This window comes from Stigmatopora nigra, chromosome 5 (genome assembly GCF_051989575.1).
Source record: "Stigmatopora nigra isolate UIUO_SnigA chromosome 5, RoL_Snig_1.1, whole genome shotgun sequence".
In the NCBI taxonomy this organism is placed as follows: domain Eukaryota; kingdom Metazoa; phylum Chordata; class Actinopteri; order Syngnathiformes; family Syngnathidae; genus Stigmatopora; species Stigmatopora nigra.
This window is the reverse complement of record NC_135512.1, coordinates 4,239,503-4,260,652: the sequence shown is the minus strand read 5'-3', so window position 1 is coordinate 4,260,652 and position 21,150 is coordinate 4,239,503. Positions and strand designations below refer to the sequence as shown.

The 21,150-nt window shown below is 38.7% G+C and overlaps 1 protein-coding gene and 1 long non-coding RNA gene across 7 annotated transcripts in view; one reads left to right on the top strand and one right to left on the bottom strand.

The window, feature by feature from the left end:
• LOC144196315 (uncharacterized) overlaps window positions 1–21,150 on the bottom strand; it is a 106,485-nt gene that overhangs the window by 54,024 nt on the left and 31,311 nt on the right. The gene's annotated exons all lie outside the window — the stretch shown is intronic.
• The window catches only part of LOC144196314 (uncharacterized), a 77,433-nt gene continuing 57,422 nt past the window's right edge, over window positions 1,140–21,150 (top strand). For 5 of the 6 annotated variants that reach the window (XM_077716334.1, XM_077716333.1, XM_077716336.1 and 2 more), the window contains exon 1: window positions 20,311–20,539. In XM_077716334.1, coding sequence (XP_077572460.1) covers window positions 20,471–20,539 — 69 coding nt within the window. In that variant the 5' untranslated portion in view covers window positions 20,311–20,470. Of the gene's footprint in view, window positions 1,262–2,005; window positions 2,055–12,783; window positions 12,851–20,310; window positions 20,540–21,150 lie in introns of those variants that run through there. The other variant, XM_077716335.1, reaches the window with a different exon arrangement.

Below are 21,150 nucleotides of genomic sequence, written 5' to 3'. Positions count from 1 at the left end.
CACATATGGCTCCCGAGCCATAGGTTCCCTACCCCTGACATATAGTATTACATTTAATCATTGGAATGTACCATGTTTGCTTATGTAGATGTTTCCAAATAGAACAACTCAAATGGCAAAATCCAACAAGACATAGTAGCATCCAATCAGTCAGAACATTGAGTGTTCCTATAAAATGATCTGCTGAAAATATAATCATCTTAGTTTGACGTTTTTGCTCCTGAAACATGGTTTTACGTTGCAATCGATTTAACAGTTTAGTCCCTGAACCCATCAATGCATAGTTCCCTATCATGTACTATCTTTATAGTCTTATAATGCCAGAGTCTGTCTTGGTGCTTTTCAAAGGCGCTCCAAACATTGTCACGACTTCAAGTCATACAGAAACTGTCTGGAGGCCTCTTCTTAGAAGTGGCTGCCTCTTTCTTGCTTTCACTCTCGGCCTCTGCACTCAAGCGTCTTCATTGACAAACATAGCTGAGATACACTTATAGTCTTAGCAGAGTTGTGTGGATATGTGTGTGTGTGTTAGTGTTGGGGTGTCTTGGTGTGATCTCACATAACATGTATATACACACTGGGATACAAAAACACTATATGAGATCTTGAAGAGTGTTGTTGTTGTTGTTGTCCCTGCCTGTCATAATGAGGACTGGCTTTGCAAGGTAAGGAAAAACGAGCCTACCTGTCATGCTGGTGTTTGCAAATGTTGTTTTCCATCATTCTCTTTATTTTCGACGTCAACAGCAGTCACAAACGTCGACACCTGCAATTTGCGATGACTCGCAAATGAAATTGTACTACTTGTTGACAGTAAACAACACCTAGCAATCAGCATTTTTTACTTTTGTTAAAATAGGACTTTTGTTAAAAGAAATGTAATCCTAATTTACATTATTATAATTAACAGTGAAAATACTATAAGGCCAATAAAGGGCATGCTGCTTGAGTTAGTTTCTACTATTTTTAAAGTTTTAACTTATATATCTACTGTTGTATTAAAAGGTTCCAATTAAAGTACCCTGTGTAAAAAAAATATTATAAAAATATTATTTTTTTTGCAGTTAGTTATTTTGATTGAAAGGTGGCAGTGCTGAGCACTTTCGACCTAATATACATCGAAGAAGAAGAAGTCATTTTCTTCATCCTCTGCAACCATGTCAGCAATATTTAATGTTTCTATGCTATAATTCACTTAAATTACCTCTCAAAAAAGGATCTTCCCCCATCTAACCAAGCATTAAGCTCCATGAATTATTTGGTAAGTATTCCATTGTTTTGATCCAAACATTTTACTGAATACTACTGCTTTGACCTTGTGATGACCTTTAACCATGAATGAAGTGCATTCAAATCTAAGTGTTAAGTATGGTTTATATATGGGCTACCCTCTCATAGTCAACAATTCCATAGGAAGTAAAATAACAAGGCGAAAAGTTTTTTCCCATCTTTGTCCTTTCCAAGAAACAAGTATCCCACGTCAAACCCATTCAATTAAAAGTACTGTTTAACTGTTGTTTCCTGTTGCGGGAAGGAGTTGACTCTGATATCAGCATTGACTGATGAACACAAGATTATCATTTACTAGAATACTTAATGAGATCTTTTCCCTATAACAAATGTGGAAGATGTATTATAGTTTTTTAACACACTTTTAAGGAGAGGGATCCCCTTTATTTTCTAAAGGCTACTATTTAATTAAACTTTTGTACCAGATCTCATTATAGCCGCAACAGACTTCTATGTCTTTACCCCGGCTTTGTGAGCCTTTGATTAGTGATCGCCATATGTCTGGGGCGGGTGTACACATCCTGTTTACACAGTTTGCTGGGTTTATTTTAACCATGACCTCTGAGCCGTGTCGCCGGGTCAAATTGAGACTGAGAGGTCCTACATAGACACACAAGTATAGGCTCACTGATGGTATTGGACAGCTGAATATATTCAACTGTGTGTATGTGCATACATATTTTGTACACTTATGTGAGTCTTGTGCTTGTTTCAGGGAGAAAAATATCAAAGGTTCTACTCACAGCTGCATAAATATCTATCAGGTAATGTCTCACAGACTGAATTACTCTGTTTTTCGTACAAACAAAAACATGACAAAAGACAGCAAAGACCCTGCTGACCGTGCAAGCCTCCCCCCCGCCATGAACAAAAAAAGTTTTCCACTGCGACCTCCAGAAAACGATGTTGTGGATTGATATTGCAACACATGCATCTCAAAGACATTCAATGTCTCCCTTCTGGGTAATTGTTCATGATGAATAATATTCAACCTATATGGACAATCAATAAGGCTTATCCTCACAAGGGTCAAAGGGGGTACTGGAGCCCATCCTAGCCAATTGTGGGCAGTAGAGGAGGGGAGATCGTGAATTGGTTGCTAGCCAATTGCAGGGCACAATGAGACAAACAACCATTTGTGCTCACATTCAAACCTAGAGGGAGAAAAATGTGAAAGGAAACCGGAGTACCTGGAATAAACCCACGCAGCCACGAACAGGGAGGACATGCCAGCCAATTGCAGGGCACAATGAGACAAACAACCATTCACGGTCACAATCATAACAAGGGGCAATTTAGAGTGTCCATTCAGCCTACCATGCAGGTCTTTGGAATGTGGGAGGAAACTGGAGTACCCAGAGAAAACCCACGCAGGCCTGGAGAGAACATGAAAATGTCACACAGGTGGACCGACCTGGAGTTGAACCCAGGTCTCCCTCTGTGAGGCCAAAGCGCCACCCACTCGCTCTACCGGTACCGTGACCGGACGTTTGGTCGCTGGTCTTTTGGTCGCCAGTGTTTTGGTCGCCAGTCAAATGTACTTGGATTTTAAACAGTACTTAGATATTAAACAGCACTTAGATATTAAACTCTCTCCCATGATTATAATTTTGAGAGCTGGCTTCAACAGTAAACTCTGTCACCATTTGACAGGCGACCAAAAGACCGGGGACCAAAAGGGACCAAAAGACCGGCGACCAAACGTCCGAGCACCCACCGGTACCGTACTTAAACGGCTGCAGTTTTCATTGCTAGTTTCAGAGCTGGAGCATGACTGCTACAGTATATTTAGACAGATAAAGTGGAACCCGACTTGCATGAAGCGCCATATATGGTGAATACAAGTAAACAGTGGTCTGGAGTAAGCATACATCCGAAAAATATAATGAATGAGCACAGGAACACCCAGTTGGGCAGGAAGTGGAAGCTGCTACCATGGTAACAAAGTGAAACCCAGAGCAGTGAGAAATACGCCTGGCTGAGCGCTTTTGACGTCACTTCTAGTAGCACTGACTCAAAGGCAGCAGCTGCATGGCACACAATGCTTGGTGGATACACGCACACATACAAAAAAATGACAAGAGACACAACAAAAAATTCTGCCGCCATTGTCCTTTCAACAAAATCATTGTGGTGGAAAATCCCCATATGTTCAGTAAGGACTATGGAGGACAAAGCGCAAGTGACAGCATTAAGAAAATCTGTGTATTTCTAAGAAGTGTGACTGATGAATATGCAAATGATCCTTGCATTATTGCCAAATTAGCAATATGGTCTCGGCGCAATTCTGGAGCTTGTACAGCTTAGAGGTGCATTTGTGCCTGTGTGTTATATTGCATATATATCAAGCCAATAAGAATCTGCATTGGAACCACCAAAGGTAATTGGAAAAACAAACATGGAGGAGTGATTCTGCATTTTCTTGCTTTTGTGGGGGTTTCGGTTTGAATCTTGGCTGACCTATCCATGTGTATTGTATGTATTCGCCCACATACCAAAAGATACATATATTAGGTATATAAACAGCACAGTATAAAGGATCCAATTTGTTACAACATTTAAACCTATGGCCAATTATAGCCCACAGGCTACTAGTTCCTAGCACTACTCCAGACCAAACCAATTAGAACCCCCAACCCAGCCCAATGGGTTTTCACACTAAGATATTGGGGGATGGTGACTTTGAGGGTCCAACAAAGGAGGACGCTACTAGACAAAAATATCACGCTGTCTCATATTTAGGTCACGGCTCAAATAGTACAAGTCGGTCGGCTTCTTCGATACCCGCAGGGCCGAAGCATTTAATGCGACGTTGCAATTATCTCAACTGAGAGCCAGCAATTGCATGCAGATGATCTATTTACATTCACCGTTGATGCTTTTTGCCAAATGGAGAACCATTTTTTTTTGCTTCAACACCAATTACAAGCTCCCGTCAAAAAAAAAGAGTAAGATTGTCCGAGAGGGACTCCCTTATGACTTGGCTCTTCACTATGCCTCATTAAAAACGTTGCAACCATTTACATTTTGGTCTTTCACTCGTTAGTGAGAGGTGTAAGCTTTGTAATTAGGGGGTAGTGTTAGAATTAGGCTTTTGTAGATGTGGATACCACTGGACCTTTTGTGCATTTTTAAAACTGATAAAAACCCTCTTTTTGGTGGAGCAGTGCTGCCTCATAGTTCTTAAAATCTGAGTTTGAATCCTGACTGGTTTTTATCCACATTGAAAAAAAATAATTAATTATTTGCCTAAATTCTGACTTGAATTATAGTTTCAATTCCTGATTCTATTTATTTTGTAACATTTGTCTTGTCTACACTGTGACTATTACTTAAATAATGAGCTGCTGGATCCATTTTTATTACAAAACCTACTTCAAATTTATTTTGGGTTGCAAAACTTAAAACGTAAACTGACTTTGAGTAACAAAAGATAATTGATATTCAAGATCTCTGTTGTTTTAGACATATATATATATATATATATATATATATATATATATATATATATATATATATATATATATATATATATATATATATATATATATATATATATATATATATATATATATATATATATATATATATATATATATATATACACACACTCTGATGTCTCTATATATTTTAACATCAAATGTATGTTGAATTTAAAGAGATAAATAAAGAGGCCTACCCCTGCTTTGTATAAAGCTGATGGAGGAGGGGTTGTGTTAAGGCTAAGCACGTAGATGACAATCCTATTTACATTTAGGGGTGAGGGGTAGGGTGACCCGTGTGTGTGTGTCAAGTGTGTATGTGGGAGATTATTGGAAACAAGGCACGTGTAGGAGGGAGGGAGGGATCTTCCGGGAGGCGTGTGCCACTATGCAAATAACCAAAGCGTGGGGTTGGGCTCTATTCTCAGTCCCATCCAAACAAACATCTGCCCTTGTGTTGTCTCAGCCCTGTAATCAGGCGGACCTCTTTGCCTCCCCCATCATCATCATCATCATCATCATCCCCCAGTTACTTTGTGATCCCTACAGCAAAGGGACAGGTGTTGCTGCCTTCTGGCTTCTGGCTTAGTAGCTTCATTAGAAGTCCTCCTAGGGCAATGCTAAAAAAACATAGATGGGGGTCTGGATGGTGATGATGTCCTGAATGGTCTACGTCACAGGCGTCAAACTCCTCTTTGTCACAAAACAAGCCATTTCTCTGGAGGGTTATTAGCCATAGACACGGTCAGGGCAAAGTGGTCCTAAACAAGATATCAGGCAACAAGAAATAGCGCGAAAAGGCACCAACATAGAGACTATCCACCGATATTGTCAAGCTTTGCCTGGCGTAAGTAGGTCAGTGATGACCATTGCTGGCACCTGTTGCTGCTCCACCCATCTGGTGTGATTGGCTGACAGGCGCATCCACCCACCTGGCTAGCCCTGGCCCTGACGGTCATTTTGCCAGTCATATCCAAATATCCCTAACTCCTATTTTGAGCCTCTTTATAGCAAATAATTTCGGACAGATTTTTCATTATTAACGTTTATTTACACTTAAGGGGGGTCCATAAATATTTTTTTATATTATATCCATTCTTTCATTTTTTTTCTGGAGCCTATACCATAAAGAAAAGGAGTAGTACCGTATTTTCACAACTATAAGGCGCACTGCATTATAAGGCGCACCCTCAATGAATGGCACATTTTATTTTTTTCCATATATAAGGCGCACTGGATTATAAGGCGCCCTGTCTAATTTGGAGAAAAATCTAAGACTTAAGTGCGCCTTATAGTCGTGAAAATACAGTACTTTTTTTTAGGATTTTTTTGTTTTTATTCTGCGTGGAGGGCACTATTGGCTGAAGTACTATTGTTTATTCAATATATATTTTTTTGCATTTATCAGTGTCAGTACAGATTTTGTTGTTTTCCAGCCTTATTCTATTTCAAACTTGACTGTAGAAGCTAAATACCGTATTTTCCATATATAAGGCGCACCACATTATAAGGCGCACCCTCAATGAAAGGCACATTTTATTTTTTTCCATATATAAGGTGCACTGGATTATAAGGCGCCCTGTCTATTTTAGAGAAAATTTAAGACTTTTAAGTGCGCCTTATAGTCGTGAAAATACGGTACATGCAAATATTCCGGAAGTTAAGTACAATAGTCCACCACCGTCACTATTGCACCTAGAATTTAGACATTTTAAAATATTCATCCATCACAACAATCCCTATTCCACAATGAACAGATTTTGGAATATATTGGAAACGTCTCAACATAGCCCCCATTAATGGTATTCTGCTATATCCCTGTTGTCCCCCCTCCCTATAAAACAGCAAGGGCTGATGATCAATAAAGAATTTTGTGTGTTCGATCACCTGCTCCGATGGAGGTCGTTCTGGTGTCCGTTTCCCAGAATGTGTATGTCTGTTTCCATCTGTGTGTAAGTGATGTGAGAGAGCTTTAAAGAGGTTGGTGGGGGGCAATTGTTTTTTAGCTCACTGGCCTGGTTGTGACTGATAGGGGGATGAACCCCACAGCATGTGGAGGTAGTAGTGGGAGGGATGCTAGAAAGGCTTTCTTTTACGCCATCGATCCTAACGTGTCAATTAGACGACCTCAAATAAATATGGCCCCCACCTCGGTGGGCTGGCAGTGCGCCGAGTCTCCCATGTAAGCGACACCCGTGCGGCGGCCCCCGTGTCACCCAAGCCGGCCGATACGAAAGGGCCTTGCAATTGAGCGACGACTTTCCGCCACGCAGATTGTTTTTCACATTGACCGCGACCTTTGCCCAGCAGCAGCTAGACGTTGTGCATACACGTTCATGTTTATTACCTCCGCCAAGCACCTTTTTTCAGGATTTGGTCAGTTGGATGGCGTGGCTAAATGTGATCAAATGACTATGGGAGGCGGCTTATGATTGGGGTTAGACTTGCTAATGTGGTTGGTCAATTTAATGTAAAAGCACAACCATTTTGTAAGGCAAATTGTTTAAGTTCTATAATGACTTTTTGAATGGGGTTATTGCTGCCTACATGAGGTAAATCAGGTACTAAATACAAGAGTTCATTTCCTACATGTCATGTTAATATTTATTCATTCATTCATTTTCTGAACCGCTTATCCACACAAGGGTCCCAGGTTTTTGTTTTTTTTATCGCTATTCTGATTATTTTTTGCCAAGCTTGTTGCTATCAAGTCACAAATAGAAGGGTATAAACTCTAGCACTCAATGCCTTTTAGTGTCTATATTTTCACAGCTCAAATGGCAGTTTTCGTTCATCAGGGCATATTTTTACACAATCATCAAATACACTCATAGGGACAATTCCATCTTGCCACACAATATGCTGGCACAGACAAATACAATTTCTATGAATGCTTTTCTTCCCTTTTTGTTGACAGTCTACACCCAGAATAAGTGCACCTAATTACCACAACAAACCATCACACTCTTTTTAAAAACCTTTACAATGCTTCACTCTTTCTGACCATTCACGCATGAACAAAAATAGACAACAAGAGATAAGATGATGGAAATGACCAAACAAGGGACAAGACTAGGTTGAAGCTCTTAAAGATATCGACACAAAGACATTCATGCCCCTCAACACAATCAGTATCCCCCCCCTCTTGTCCTCAGGGCCCAACTGAAGGTGATAAACTCCAACTACTTCAGCCTTTAGCCTCTCTGCTCCAACACCCCCATTCTAAAGGCAGCTTTTTGCACCTTCTTCCTAATGTGCCTTCGTATCAGCACCCCACCCTTGAAAAACCCCACCCCCCAACTGCCTCACTGATCAGTAGGATTTACTGTGCTCTAGTCTACACTTCTCAACCAGTCATATACGCCCTCCAGGTTGATTCAGGTCGAATTCAATTTGTAAGATATTATGTATTGATCCCCTTCAACCCCTCCTTTTGCTACCCGCTATATACCACCACCCTCATTGACCTACGTGGACCATTCCTTGGATCATAGTCATCATCATCATGGCAGACGTGTAGCAGTCTGAGCCAGTATTAAGGTCGCTGACCTTAAGGTCCTTGAGGTGACCCCCTCTATCACACCTGCTACCTAAAATCTGCTGCTTCTATTGGAAAAACTGAATATTAATATTAAAATCCAAATCTACAAGTAGGGGGAACAATATTCTGTTTGGATCAATACTTTTTCAATTTTAACATTAGAATATTATCTTTTTAGGTAAGTATTTTTGTGCTTTTTTTGAATTGAACATGAAGTTACTGAGAAATTAAAGGAAAATTAATTAATGTAAATAACTGAGAAAAATACAAGGATAAGCGGTGTTGAAAATGCCTGAAAGTACTACTACTACTGCACTATTATTACTACTACACAACTACTAAAGCTGTATCACTGCCAAAAAGTCATAAAATACTATTTTATTTATACTATCACAAGTACAACATAGAAATATTTAACTACAACTTCAGCGTTCTTTTTTAATTTCCTTGATTATTTGAATATTTGTTAAATAGTTGATACAAAATATACCACAAACATTGTTACTGCTTCAATTAATTAGCAATGCACATTTTTGTTTGTTCCCCCTCAAATTTGAATTTACATGAAATAAAAATTAGTACAATATTCGATCACCAACACTAGCTTTCGTTTAGTTCACCTTTTAAAGCTCTCATATCAACATTTCTCCTCTTTTCTCCTCCTCACACATGAAAGTAAATAACTAAAATGATAGGGTTAGAACCTTCTCATCATTTAGATTGCTTTAAAATAAAACAAAAATTGGATTGTGAGTCAATTTTAAAAAATATATATACAGCAGAAAGGAAATGAAATGAATTATAGATGTTTGTTTATGAATTCACACTTTTCAATCAATGCATGCGCCACTGAGATTGAAATTGAAAAGCTCTTAACTTTTTAAGCTAAAGAAGATGTACCAAACTCTACATACACTTTGCACAGAGCTCACCACAACATGCCACTGTTGTCAAAACAACAATGGTAAATGAACAAAAACCCATGCAAATATCCACATTGTGTGAGAGAAAAATGATAATATTATTGAGTGACACACACACACACACATACAAGCAGATGAGCAGAGAGGTCCTGCATGGCCGCCACAGATAAGAGAAATAAGGTCATACGCTAACAGGGGAGAATAAGGTGAGCGATTGCCATGACATTTCACAAACTAGGCTAATTCCCCAGAAAACGTCTTAAAGGGTAGGCTGCGCATTATTGCGCTACGTGGCGTGCAAATCATCTCGCAGTCATAGTTTCTTCTCAGCCAGACGCTCTTTCGCTTTCTAACCTCCATTACAAACAAGAACGATCAGTCTCTGACTTCACTGGTAAAAGTGAACTATTTTGATTCTATTTTCTCAATTATTGTTACAGTAGTGGTTCAATTATTAAACTTTGACCTTTATAAACAGTTTTAAAGGTCGGTTGTGTGTATAATATATTTACCCTGACTTGAAAAGATGCCAAATCAGATTTTAGGCAGTGTTATGATTTTTTCTATTTTAATAACTGATCATTTTTCTATGTTATTATCAATGGGAATCACCAATAGTTACAATAAAGCAAACTCTACCACAAAAAACTAAAAAAAATCCATGATATGATTTCAAATAGACTTTTCATAACTTGAATTTTTTCCCATTCGAGGCATTTCATAACATATTTTATATTTTGTATGTAAAAGCATTTGTGACAAAATAAATTGCATTTTGCTTAACCAAATCGATATGATAATATGAACCCATTACACATAACTATTAATTACATTCCATTATTTCAATAGAAAACCATATTTTCATGTATAGTATATTTTTAATGAGGCGCCTATATACAAAATACACAACTCAAAACAACTAGTCTATCTCTTGTGGCCCCTTGAAGACCCCCAAAAATTAAATGAAGGCCTTCTGGCAATATAAACCGGGACACCGATGGAGGCGAAGCGCCAAATGGAAAACAAAAAGTCCCTTTTTTTCCGCTGCCGTCGCCCCCGCAGCTTCCCCAAGCACAGTTGTCTGCACGGCTCGGCTGTTTTCACTGACAGGCTGCGAGAGCCATGAAACAGGAGGGCACCTGGGACCGGGGCCACACTGACAAGCAGCGCCCCCACATTGCGCCCCGACTCGCACTAACAATCTTCTTCACTGTTTCAAATCTTTCCATCCCTGAGGCTGCTGCTTCTTTTGCCTTTAAAGCAGCACTTTTCACTCATTTGCCTCATTTTTTTCTTTGCTTTAATACTAACAAAGACCCCCTCTGTCGTCCTGTTTCACTGTCACATCTGCATGTTTCTACCTGTCCTCTTGCAGGAAGGCAGTGGAGTAGAAAGTAGAAATTTGGACTAGGGAATAGAAGGTAGTACCGTATTTTCACGACTATAAGGCGCATCCTCAATGAATGACATTTTTTCATATATAAGGCGCACTGTATTATAAGGGCGTACTGTATTATAAGGCTTACTGTATTATAAGGCGCACTGTCTATTTTGGAGAAAATGAGACTTTTAAAAAAGACTTAAGTGCGCCTTATAGTTGTGAAAATACGGTCATTGCTATTGACTTTCAGGTATGAAGCACTTACTACACAGTCACCTCTAGAGCCAGCCATTGTTGATCTTTTGGATTTTTTTGGTATAAAATCTTGCAGTGGGGGAGGAGCTATACGATGGAAGATTTTGTAAACTAAGATGGCATCTGCATATTTAACAGTATTGTTTCAGTTCAGGCGTTTGTGTTTTTTTAATATCTGACAGTAGTGGTTTTTCATTTTTGGTTTTCTGTTTTTTTTCCATATATAAGGTGCACTGGATTATAAGGCGCACTGTCTATTTTGGAGAAAATGTAAGATATTTAAGTGCGTCTTATAGTTGTGAAAATACGGTACTTATTTTTGCTCCGGATAAGAGAAGGGGACTTCTTATACTTGTGTCATCCCATCTGTAGTGTTCCTCTGTGGCTAGGCGGAGCCTAAAAGCGTGGGGCGGTTTATCTGGAGGCTGGGAGCCGAGGTAGCGATGGGGACAAGCTTGACTCAAAAAAAGCCCTGGAGGGAGGCAGCTTGTGTGCAGTAAATAAACAGCCCACTCTCTCGCTGCACTCCCCTTTATGTAGCTCGAACGCCCTCAAGGGTGCCTTCATTTTGTTTCAGTCCTCCCCATTTTTTTGTTGTTGTTGCCTTTTTTTTTGATTCTGCAACATGAAAAAGACATCATCCCTAAATAACAAACCCTTCTCAACTAAAAAGATAAAAATCAGCTCTTTTCTCACCCCGTTTTCAAGCAGAATGAACAATGTAGGATTTTTTTTCCCTCTGGGAGATGACTTTTAATGAAAAGAGAGAATTGAAAGGAAAGAACATCCCCACGCAGAAAAGAAATTGCTATCATTCACTTTTATTTAATTCATGTATATTATAAGGTCAGACATTCCCAGTGCAGTACTGTTTTCTTTACACAATAAAACCAGTTTTGGTCGAATTGGAGTTATTTTGCCATTATTTATATCATTTTTTATGAGGAATTGTATACCATTTTTTAGGGGAAAAGCACCGAAATCTGGTTCATACCTCGAGTACAGAGAAAAGACAGATAAAAGAAGAAGAACTCATTCTGTTTGGCGAGCAAATCCATCATGGTCTTATAAGTCTTGATAAGAACAAATGTGCTCAGGAAATTGCACCCACCGTTGTTGCACCACGTTCACTATTGTGCAGAAACTTTCATTCAATGTAGTGTTACCATACTGTTGCCACCCTATTCTGACCAACTGTATTGTGTTTCGCAATACCACAAGACCATTAGCGTAATGAGACAAAGGTGTGGCAGGGAAAGATACAAGACCAAGTATTTCCTGTTGGATTAAATTGCAATGTTTCTCAAGTTAACACACACACACTTACTCTGTGTACTTGTAAAGATAACTGACTCTAAAATAAACTGGGCCAACAATAACAAATTGAAATGCAAAATATTCATATAACAGATTGGAAAAAAGGGTTCCTATATTAATATCCAGAAAGTTTAAGCATCAAATTTGCCAATAATATAAACAAATTTGGATTTTCCACTGCTCTGGATGAATTTTAGATCCGAGAATTTAATTAAAATGAAATAGTAGTGAATAGCACATTGTTGACCAAAAGAGCTGATATATTATATCATCATTAATTTTATTTTAATTGCTAGTTAGCACAAAACTAATCTGATTCAGTTAGTTCCAAACACATATTCACTCTTCTGCAATCTCATTATTTCAGCAGTTAATTATGCTTACTTCGAGTAAAATTATAATTAAAAATAAACAACAATTGAGTTGTACAGTTTATAGGTCACATTAAAAACAGTCAAACTGTCAAATGACTCTTTTTGTTAAACAGGTATTTGAACAGTGACTAAAAAAACTAACCTAATAGTATGCTGAATGCAAACACATTGTCATTTTATTCCAGAATATATCAAATTAAAGCTGTTTATATTGATACAGGAAGCTGACCAGTATGAGAACCCACAGTAGGATCAACCATTCAAAAGTGGGTGGCACCATGGTCACGGTAAGTGAAGCCGGGCAAACATGGCATCTCTAAAACAATAACGACTTCCACTAATTGTGTTTCCTATGGTCGATGTGAGCGTGCTGACATTTGGCTGCTGTGTTTGTTGGTCAAAGGAACAGGTAATTAATATGATAATTGAGCTTGGACGCCTCCGGTGGTAGCCACACCCCTCTCATTAACAGTCAGAGGATAGAAAACGCAAACTCACACACACACACTTGCTCGTCTTCTCAGTAACTCTCTTGTGTTATACGGCTCATTACGGGAAAGCTGTGTGTGTGTGTCTTTTTTTTTTAACTGTGAGAATGGGGAACTTTGTCAAAAGGTTTCCCACCCACACTATGTTTCTCATCCCCTTCGTTGGCCCTTGTCACACAAGCGACTTCCCTTTTAAGCATTGAAAAACACACACCCACGTTGCACATTTTGTGCAAATTTGCAATTATGTCAATGTGAGTTTTCACAAAAACCAAACGTTTCTTCACCTGTCTCATGAGTCATGTGATAATCAGCACCGTTGAGCCACTAAAGTAATCTTTAAAAAAGTACTAGCTTCTGGGACATACTGTAAGATGTGCTATTCTTAACACAGGAAGTCAGTTTTAACCGGATTTGACATTAGACTATCAAAAATATCAGCTGCATCCCAAGAGCCATAAGATAAATTTCATGGGTCAGAACTGTTATGCAGCTAGGGAGGTCTTTAGATAGATTAATCTTTGAAAAAAAGATTTTTCACAGAGCAAAAATAATGTTTTTGTTTTCTATTAACATGTGTGGTCCATTGAGAGATCTATTATAAGTAATCAAGTTTCATTCTTTTGCCTAAAAAACTTTAAAAAAAGATGATCCAGTGATTGAAACCAATACATTTGAACAACTTTTGCTGTTCTTCCCAGGCTTGCGTGGGTTTTCTGTGGGTACTCCAGTTTCATACCACATTCCAAAGACATTTAGGCTGGGTGGAAACCCCAAATTGCCCCTAGGTATGGTTGTGAGTATAAATACTTGTCTGTCTCATCCTGCCCTGTGATTGGCTGGCCTCCCATTCATCTAGGATAGGCTTCAGCACCTCCTGGAACCCTTGTGAGGATAAGCAGTTCAAAAAACTGAATGAATGGAAAGGATTAGGATGCCATTCACAACTTTCTTTGTCTTTTAGAAAGTGGAAGTTCTAAAAAGCAGAAGTCTTTCAAGCCCAAAAGGTTTTGTGTGTGTTATTCACATTTTAATGAGTCTTGCAACTCATCAATCATTAGGAAAACGCACACGTGCACACTCGCACAAATATATAAGGATCATTAATTAAAAGCCCCCCCATACAATTTATGGAAGCAGAATGCTCCTGCTTTTTAGAAGGCAGGGCCACTTGGTGAAGGAATGTGTTGGTGGTGGTGCCCACGAAAATCATTTAGTTCTTACCTTTATCCTGATCCAATCTTAATTGTGGCTCGTCTTAGAGCCAATTCATCAACGTCCAAGTGAGAAAACGCACAGAAACAAACACACACACACACTTTTTTTAGCTCAGTTATTCGCAAACTTTCTACTCCTAGAAAGCAACAACCAAAGCTACATAATAGTATTTGTAGGCATAAATGTGGATTGACTAAAATTTTTGATTTTATTGTTGTTACATAACAATGATACATACAAAATATGTACCGTATTTTCACGACTATAAGGCGCACTTAAAAGTCTTAAATTTTCTCCAAAATAGACAGTGCGCCTTATAATACAGTGTGCCTTATAATACAGTGCGCCTTATAATACAGTGTGCCTTATAATCCAGTGTGCCTTATAATTCAGTGTGCCTTATAATCCAGTGCGCCTTATAATCCAGTGCGCCTTATATATGAGAAAAATGTCATTCATCGAGGGTGCGCCTTATAATGCAGTGCGCCTTATAGTCGTGAAAATACAGTAGTAATGGTCACTGTGATTGACTAGCAACAAGTTTGAAAAACAGTCCTTGAGATTAATGTCCTATAAAGTGGTTTTCCGGAGTGCTGCTATTCATGTTGTCTTCAAATATTGATTCCTATTTCAGTGCACATATAAGCGACGTAAGAAGGACCCAGCAACACTCGGTTCAAGCATTCCGGCGTAAGGTATTCATTAAAGTAGGCAGGTTGAGATGAGCTTCATGCTGGAAGCCAATATACCAACAGCATGTCGCTTTATTCGTGAAGAGGACTAGTTGACTTTTGACTTTTTTGCTTTTCTCTGGAAGCGTCTCAGCGGCGCGGTTAAATAGAGGCTGCCGGGGCAGCTCGCGTGAGCCATATTGTGTAATGACAGACCTCAAATGAAAGCGTCACTTCTTTAAGAGAGAGAAATCTACCTCATGTACCGCACTGCTCTGTGTTTTTGCATGTGTTTTCTTCGCCTAGCAACACTCCTAAGCCATAACATTAAGTACACCTGCAAGACAATAACACCCAATACAAAAGCAAAGCATTTAATAAGACAACACAACAGATTTTTTTCTTTCAGTGGTTGCAATGTGCTATTATTTGCTTCTGTAAACATTTTTTATCGATCTTTCGGACATACTGCCGCGTCTTTATCAATGCACAACAATTCATTCAAAAGCCAGCAGGTTTTCTAGCATGTGAGGATGTTATTGAACCATGTGAATGATGCTAATGGCTTCACTAGCTCCAGGCAAGTCTGCATACTATATTCCTTTTTGACTATATTGACCTCTATGCTCTACTCAGTTCTTCATCCCTTGCAGTCATGATGCCATAAACACTAAAAGTATGCATTTCTTTCAAGTTGTTTCCGATATTTGGTGCCGTTAATGGTGTGTTTTGCACAATGACAGGCTGGGAATGTAGTAGCTGATCATTCAGGAGGGAATTATCTGATTTAATCTATACCTTAAAGCCACTGTTGTTATGTTGCAATCATAGAACTCATCAATACATTGCAAAAAAAAAACAAAGAAAATAACAATATCACAGCATATAACTGTGCCACATATTGGAGCAGTTAAGAATCAATATTTATCTAATGGCAAAAACAGAAGAAATGTCAATAGAATTAATCATCGCTGTAGAGGAGAAGATTACTACGAATGGTTTTCCTGGTTTAAGTTGACTAGCCATATAAATGACTTAAAAATTGCTGACATCATCAATGGCCAGTTCAGTAGTCCAAGATGGCCCCTTGAGAATGAATTAAAAATCGTATTTTTCAATATAAAATTGGTAATTGCCAATAGAAATTAGCACAAAAGTGTTTTGAGCCCATTTCAGTAGTGCCTTAATTGAATACTGTAACCTCTAAGACTATTTATAGTACTTTCTTGTTTCCAACCTAATATATTCTTGCCTTATTTTACTATGTAGCTATTGTGTGATCTTCACTTGGATGTCATTGAATGTCACTTCAACTAAGGACACACTCCCCTTTTCAACCTACCATCTGCGTTAAAACAGCTTAAAATATTCAACAATGACTTTAGTGCCTCTTTAAATGTTATTAGGCTAAAAATGGAACATAACAATGTAGCCAAAAGAAACATTACTTACTTCATGGAACACACTTTGTTAATGTCAGACAGTACTCCTTGATACAGTGTGAAGTGTAACACCTCATCTGGTATGTTGGCTTTGTCTCAATTCCTTCGTAAAGGCCACTAGAAGTCACAGTGAATGACAAAGGTCTATTACAGGCAACGCCAAAAATAATATCAAAGCTCATTAAATTGGACAATCACGCAACCCTTTTAGAAGAGTTTCTTCCTGGTTACCTCTCATGTTTTCATCCTTAACATAATATTTTGGAACATTTGTATAACTAGATGAACTGAATACCTGTTTTACACAGTCTCTGAACACTGTGCCTCATTATAACTAACTAGTGGTAACAAGTTCTCAAAAATAACCAGTTTTTTCTTCCCTCTCCTACTAATAAAACCCTCTTTGCATACCCAAACCCTCTTTTTAGCAAAAAAAAAATGGAAAAATATGTACGGATACTTGTTTTTTTCAGCCCTTTTGCAGTTTAGAACAAAAACACCAACATTTACTAACTAAAGCACAACTGGGCTTCAGAGTATTTTGTCTGCTGTTTCTGTATAGCTTTGCTTTCTATTCATTTTATGAGTGTCAAATTCTCTCTGGCTGTCACCCCATCCATCCCCCCCCCTCTTATGCTCTTCAGCCTTGCACACCTGCTCGGCTGCCAAGCCCAGTTTACAGCAACCCAACCCCCTCTACTCGCCTCAATGCTCGCACTCCTCCTTAGCAAAGCCTTGTGCTTGAGCCCAACCTCGGGCACAAGGGACAGAGAACAGACTTGCTCTCTGTTTTCTGATAATCATCACATAGCTCGCATGCCTGCTTTGCTCCTCCTTGCTCTTTCCTGTTCTTACTCCAACTCACTACCCCACCTGCCACTTTACCTCTACCACAAACAGCTAAAAAATCCAGTCCTCAACGACACCCCTAATCATGTGTCACACCCAGGCCGGATTCTTTTTAACTCTCGTCATCAATTTCGTCAATTGCAGTCATTAATCACAATTAAGTGAAATAGTTAAAAGCACCCCCCCTTTCAGGCCTAGCCCGTCTCCTGGCCGTTGAATATTCCTTTTTGAAATGATATATAACCTCTCTCAACGCTAAGGACGGAGAAACAAACTGATCAAACAAGGCTAGTCTGTTTTGTCCCAGAAAACTAAAGTCCAACCCCCCCAGATCCAACATGGCATACCTCCTCGGGGGCCACATATTATCTGTATGCCTCATTATTCGATCAAGTGCTTCTCATGCGCCTCCCTATCTGTGTAGCACTTGAGGGACTGAACACTCCTGAGGGCCCCTTCCCACCGTCTATTGTATCGTTTTGTAAAAAGAGGCCCCAACGGAGCAGGTTTTCCAATCCCTGATGCTAGAAATTGTTCATTTATTAATTTGCGCTATATCATGTTGCCCGGTTTCATGTTTGACAAAAAAGCGGCCGGCAAATGGGCAGATTAGTTATCAACACCAGCTGTTCAGACCAGACTGGTGAGATTGACTACGCCCCCCTCCCACCCGCTTCCTGCAGTATCATTATCGGACTGCTTATCTGTTTATCTTGCTTGTCCCGCCGCCTCGTTTTGGTCCTGTATACTCTGTGGCATTAAGGGCCCCGAGTCAAGGCAGATGGACCACGCCTAGGATCAATCTGTGGGATCAATACAACCCAGACTGACTGAGAATGTCCGTACCAGACTGATGGACATCCGACAGTTGCTCGGATATGGTCCGCTATACCTTAGTCTCGTTAAAGGCTGGATTACACGGCTCGCAGGGACGACAAGGTTGGCTGCGTTTGCAGTGTTGTAGATAGTCTCAAGCATACTAATCAATTGGGAAAATTTTACCGCCTTGACTTTAAAAATTTGACAGATGGGCCTGGTCAGCACAAGATACGATACATATAAAAAAGTGCATCCGTTAACAGTACATATGAAACATAAACAGAAAAATAGGACTAAAATATTAACATACTCATCACTCATTATTAAAGTAAAAAGTATAAAGTACAAAGTAAAGTAAAAAGGAATGTATTCATAAATATTATCATTTAATTTAAAAAATGATAGAGGGGCTGTAAAACATGAAAAACAAATGGACAGAGCTACTGACACTGGCTTCCGCGTGACGGCGCCATCTTGGGATAAAAAAACATTATATGGACAACGTCAGCGGGCCGTATTAAAAAGCCTAACGGGCCGGATGTGGCCCACGGGCCGTACTTTGCCCATCCTGGTCTATCCCTTTGGAAAAAAAGGTTAAATACAGTCGTAGTTTGCAGATATAATCCTAAACTGGATGCGTAAGGCGTGGCCTGACTCCATGAAGTTGATACAAAACCACAGAACCACTCCAATGAGTACCATTTACCACGATATTCCCATTCATTATAATAAACAGCATTTTTTTATCCCACTGCAAATTTTTTGGCCATTTCTTATACTCTTGCTCCAGTAAATTCACATGACAACATGTCAATGTATCTGAATTCACAAAGAGCCAAACAACACATCTCCCTCCACATGACGTTGTATAACCAGAGAAAGGTTTGCAGACAAATTAGGATAATGACGCTACACTCAGAGAGGCCCATTAAGTAATCAGGATCCCAAAAAATGTGTGCTATCATCTCTTTGCAGACAATAACAGACTAGATGTTAGTTTTAGGTCCCCTCCCCACCTGTCTAGAGCACTCACCCCTGCCTACTTATTCTAGGTCATGTTCTTGATAACAGACAACAACGGAGCCTCACCAGTTCCTGCCCGTCTTCCGGCAGTACGAATGTCTGCTGTTTTCGATGTAGCCCAGACTCAGTGTTAGCCCCCCCCCCCTTTTTTAGTCTGAGGGGCCTGTGGTGGAAAAAAAGCAGGGAGGAAGGAAGCAGTTATAAAACAACCGCCGATCATCACTCAACTCAATGCAGTGTTCTTACTGGTTGGTTGAGTTTCAATGAATTACGGAACTCAAAACAGTTATTTAAATAGAAAGTTGAAAAAAAAGAGCTCCCTCAAATAGACACCCCCTTTTTTTTACTATTATTAAGTGTAATTCTCATAATAAATGACATTATTTGAATTGAAAAGCTTTATTTGTATTACAATTTTAAAAAATTGGCTCTCTTTTCACTTCTATTTTGTTTTCTGAATTTTTAAAAAGCATGTAGTATGCCATTTTTTTATTTTACTGGTTCACTGTGTCTTGTATCAGAAATTAAGTCAACACATAAATCATAAGAACAATAGTTTAATAAAGGTTTGGTCAAAACTCTGTATATTATTCATCACTTTTTATTATTCATACATATCTCCTTTTAGTTAATAACTAATTTCCAGACAAATAAAAGGATCCAAGTATAATGCACAGCCTGTTCTCACAAGTATTTAGTGGGATTTCATACAAAAAGTAAAGCATTGTTATTTTAAAGGGGGGAAAGAATGAAAAGAATATGTCTTATCCTTATTTTCTTAGGGATTTGTGTGCAGTTTTTTGCATAGCACACATGCCTCATTTGTTTAACTTGTTGCGGTAGGTTTGCACACGCAGACAACTCAAAGCAATGACCCTCACCATCAGGCAACATCTGCACAACATATTCAGACCTCCAAAAAGAAAGCCTGCATTAGAATTCCAACACATTTTTCTTCCTCCTTTTAGCAGAAAGAATCTTGTTTAATAAAATAAAAACATGCATCATGTAAAAAAACATAAATAAAATAATATGTTTCCACAAAGCAAGTGAAATAGCTATATAAAGCCCATTTTCAAATGCCAGTTGTATTTTAGCCAATCAAATGTGTGTATCTATGTTTCTATGTACTTGTCTCCTATTGGCTCCACAGTATGTTATGCTACATGTGTTTTAATTAACCCAGGAAATAACTCTGGTCCTTAAGGCCTGCTGTGGGTGCATGTTTTTCTTCCAGCAAAACCAGCACAAACATTTCAACCAATAAGATGTCTACTGAAACAAGCATCACCTGACTGCAATCCACTGATTGCAATTCTAAGATAGCAGTTTTGTGGAAAAGTTTTCTCTGTAGAGGTTGGAATTAAAGCCTGCACCCACCCATTGTGCCCCTTTTTATGGAGAAGTTTGCCCACCCATCTGATCAACAGCAACAGATTGTAAAGGTAGAGGCTTATTTTTTAGAGGTATTTTTTTCTTTTGGTTCTTTTAACTTGTTTTGAGTATATCAGCATTTTTATGATGTAGTGCATTACTGGCATGGCTGTGCTGGAAAGGGGTGTATTTTTTTAAAAAACATGTTTCCCTTATCAGAAACATGCAATTTGCAAACTTTTTAGTGCAACTGTCTTTCATATGATGGTGCTTTATATCAAGGTGTTGTCTATTGTTTTTAGTTGATGAAAAATAAGTATTTTCTTTTTGTATATTGTATTTCCAGCGTCTTTAGTAATGGTGATGTTAATTTGAGCATGTTATTGTTCATTTAAATTAACTTTACACTGGTTTTTTATAGATTTTATAGGTATTGACACTGGTTTTGTAAATATTTTATAGGTATTTGCACCAGTTTTGTATAGATTTTATAGGTATTACATGGTTTTTGTATATTTTATAGGTATTTATACTGGTTTTGTGGAGATTTTATAGGTATTTACACCGGTTTTATGTAGATTTAGTAGTATTTACATCTGGAATTTGATTTGACGACTATTGCGCTGAATAATGTCTAGATCAGCATGGAATGTTTTTTTTCCCCCTCTTAGGATCTAAGGTTTAGATTAATTTCAATTTCCCC